This window comes from Quercus suber, unplaced genomic scaffold (genome assembly GCF_002906115.3).
Source record: "Quercus suber isolate HL8 unplaced genomic scaffold, Cork oak 2.0 scaffold_1704, whole genome shotgun sequence".
In the NCBI taxonomy this organism is placed as follows: domain Eukaryota; kingdom Viridiplantae; phylum Streptophyta; class Magnoliopsida; order Fagales; family Fagaceae; genus Quercus; species Quercus suber.
Window position 1 is genome coordinate 1,295 of NW_027071058.1, and position 2,895 is coordinate 4,189.

The 2,895-nt window shown below is 34.6% G+C and overlaps 1 protein-coding gene across 1 annotated transcript; it reads right to left on the reverse strand.

Annotated features, from left to right (window-relative positions):
• Positions 1–771: 771 nt before the first annotated feature.
• LOC136066059 (probable LRR receptor-like serine/threonine-protein kinase At1g06840) lies at positions 772–2,783 on the reverse strand (the record flags this gene model as incomplete). The annotated part of the gene is made up of 3 exons (XM_065769926.1): positions 772–1,418; positions 1,847–1,981; positions 2,533–2,783. Coding segments are annotated over 3 exons (731 nt in total), but the record flags the coding sequence as incomplete, so codon positions are not given.
• Between the last annotated feature and the right edge of the window lie 112 nt (positions 2,784–2,895).

Sequence of the window (2,895 nt, forward strand, 5' to 3'; positions counted from 1 at the left end):
GCTTTCCTGCTTATTTGGATTTTGGGCATGGACAATTAGAGAATGAAGTAGCCAAAGTTTTGTTTACAACATTTTTTTTTTCCTTCATACAAAAGGGTACTCCAAGCATTGGTTGGCTATATTTGGCAATGTCAAACCAATGGGGTGCATGTCTTGTACCATCAACCATACTCAACTAGTTTGGATCAATCTTGGTTTAGGTGGACTTGGGCTTTTAAAAGAGCATCAACTACATCATTTTGGGCTTTATAAATCTCGTACTCAGATTGAACTAGTTTTGTTTGTTGCCAATACCCTCCATAAGCTTAGACTTAAAATGGGACTAATTAATCTGGATCCAACTAGCCCTACTACAAGAACCACGCCAATCTTATATTGGATGGCCTCTAGGGACCCCTCCGCGATTTAGTGCTAATTGACCACCAATAAGGAAAAATGGATTTTATGTAACAAAATAGCTATGTCCAACCTAGGGGTGAGTCTCACATGTGTGAGATCCACCCCATGTAAGAGGAGACATAACCATACCGTTACACCTAATACCATCTCTACTAATAGGAGCACTTCGCTTAAGTTTGTTGGTTTATTAATGTTTTGTTGATGCCAATCCACACAATTTGTATATATCTCTTGCCGACAAGACTTCATTGCTAAGAAGACCACTTTGTGATCATATCAATGTGTATGAGAAGCCAGATTTCAAAGAAAGTACTTCAACCAATCTTTTTTTGTTATAGTTGCAGGAAATGTCCCCTTGTGTTGAATCAGATAGCACAATAATATTCTTCTTATTAATCATATTTCACAATTTCACTACAACTCCGTTTATATTGTAAAGTCTGATGTTAGTTTTTAAACTGACAATATTACACCACCTAGTGCTCTAAGTATATCACTTTTCAAAAAAACAAAAAAATGTAATGAAGATCAATAAGAATGAGACTTTACACAACCTCAACAATAAAGGTGGTTGTAAAGACCATTCCCAGTTCAAATTTTCTAGATACTAGCAACCTCAGGTGCCAATAAATCAATTATACAAAATGAATAAAATCAATTATTGAAAATGTTTTTTATCTAGGCGTGATGGATGGAACGGCTCCGCTAACAAGGTCATTGCCAGATACATCAAATGACACGTAAGGATTCCTCACTGTAGAAGATGATGATGGTGGAGTCACTACCTTTTCAGCACCAGTGACCATAGGATCTGCTGATTTGATGTCAGAATCAGGCATCATATTCCATATAATTTCAAGTTCTCGAACCATCTCTGTTACTGAAGGTCTAGCATCTGTCTCTTCTTTGCAACACTTGAGAGCCAAAGTCAAAAATCTCATCACACATTCTGAAGGATAGGATCCCATTTGCCCATCAACAACCGAAAAAATCATACCAGATTGATACTTGGCATTAACCTGAAACGGATAAAACCAATTAATAAAAAAAAAATTACAAGATATTTTATTACAAAAAATTAAGCCACTGTATCTAAAGGATCAGATAATATGAACATTAAGCCAAAGTGGTCATAAATCTAATAGAATTGAATAACTGTTTGGCATAAGGTGGGAAAATGAAGATTTTAAAAGGATTTCAATGTGAAGTTAAAACTGAAACTTCCAAATGAGGATATCTCTCTTCAATATTCATGCGTAGTATAAAATGAAATATAGCAGGAGGTAAAGAAGAGAGACAAACTAAAAGCTATTCTCTATCTACCCTGAATAAATAATGAGCAATAAATAACAGAAGAACAATTTTCCTATCATGCCTAATCACCTGATGTACCAATGTACTATCGGGTCCTATTGAATCAAAGGCAAATAGGTCTATAATGTTTTACCTCTCTAACAATGTTTTTGCCATGTGAAATTGGATGCATCCCAGTCAGCAGTTCAAGAAATACAACACCAAGGCTATAAACATCACTTTTGTCTGTGAGTTTACGAGTTAAGAAATACTCTGGATCTAGGTAACCCTGCAAATTTTATATAGAGAATGAGAAAATAAAAAAAATAGACATCAAGTTCAAAAAAGAAAAGAAAAGAAAAGAAATAGACACCAATTGCATCTACGACATTATTAAGTCTATTTCATCTAGAATCAATTTCATTTATTTACTTATTTATTTTTTTATAAAGATAGCAAGAATTGTTGCTAAATTAATAATTTTAACAAATATGGAAATGGCCAACACAATTACCAATTTATTTTTATTTCTTTTAAGAGTTAGGAGCATATGATAGATTTTCAAATGTTGAAACCATATTTTTAAAAACTAGACCAAACAAAGAACCAAAAAAGAGATAATTTCTTGGCTTTCTAGTCAGACTTGGGTTCAACAAGTGGTTGAACCTTGATGTCATAAATAATATGTTAGCTAAGGTTATTAACTTGTGACCCTAAATTTACTTTTCGTTTGAACATAGGAGAGAGGCCTATACAACCTTATAGAAAATTCACTCATCAACCTAGACTCATACAGAGTTTATAATTCTATCAGTTAAGCATCAACAATAACAGTCTTACTGGTGTCCCCTTCACAACTGTAGATACATGAGCAGGCACAACCCCTTCAATATCCGGAACAGGTGCAAGTCGCGAAAGTCCAAAATCAGCAACTTTTGCTATATACCTAGAGTCCAATAATATATTGCTGGCCTTGATATCTCGGTGAAATATTGGAGGATTGGCTTCAGTATGTAGGTAGAGGATGCCCTTAGCTGATTCCAGGGCAATTCTCAATCTCATGGCAAAACTCAGTGGTTCTTTAGACTTAGCTGTATTATTGCAAACATGAACCACTATAAGTCATTAGAATGATATGTAGAATGTGAGAAGTAAATAGGTTCTGCTTAACTCAAAAAATGATAGCAAGGTGGGGGAGGGGAG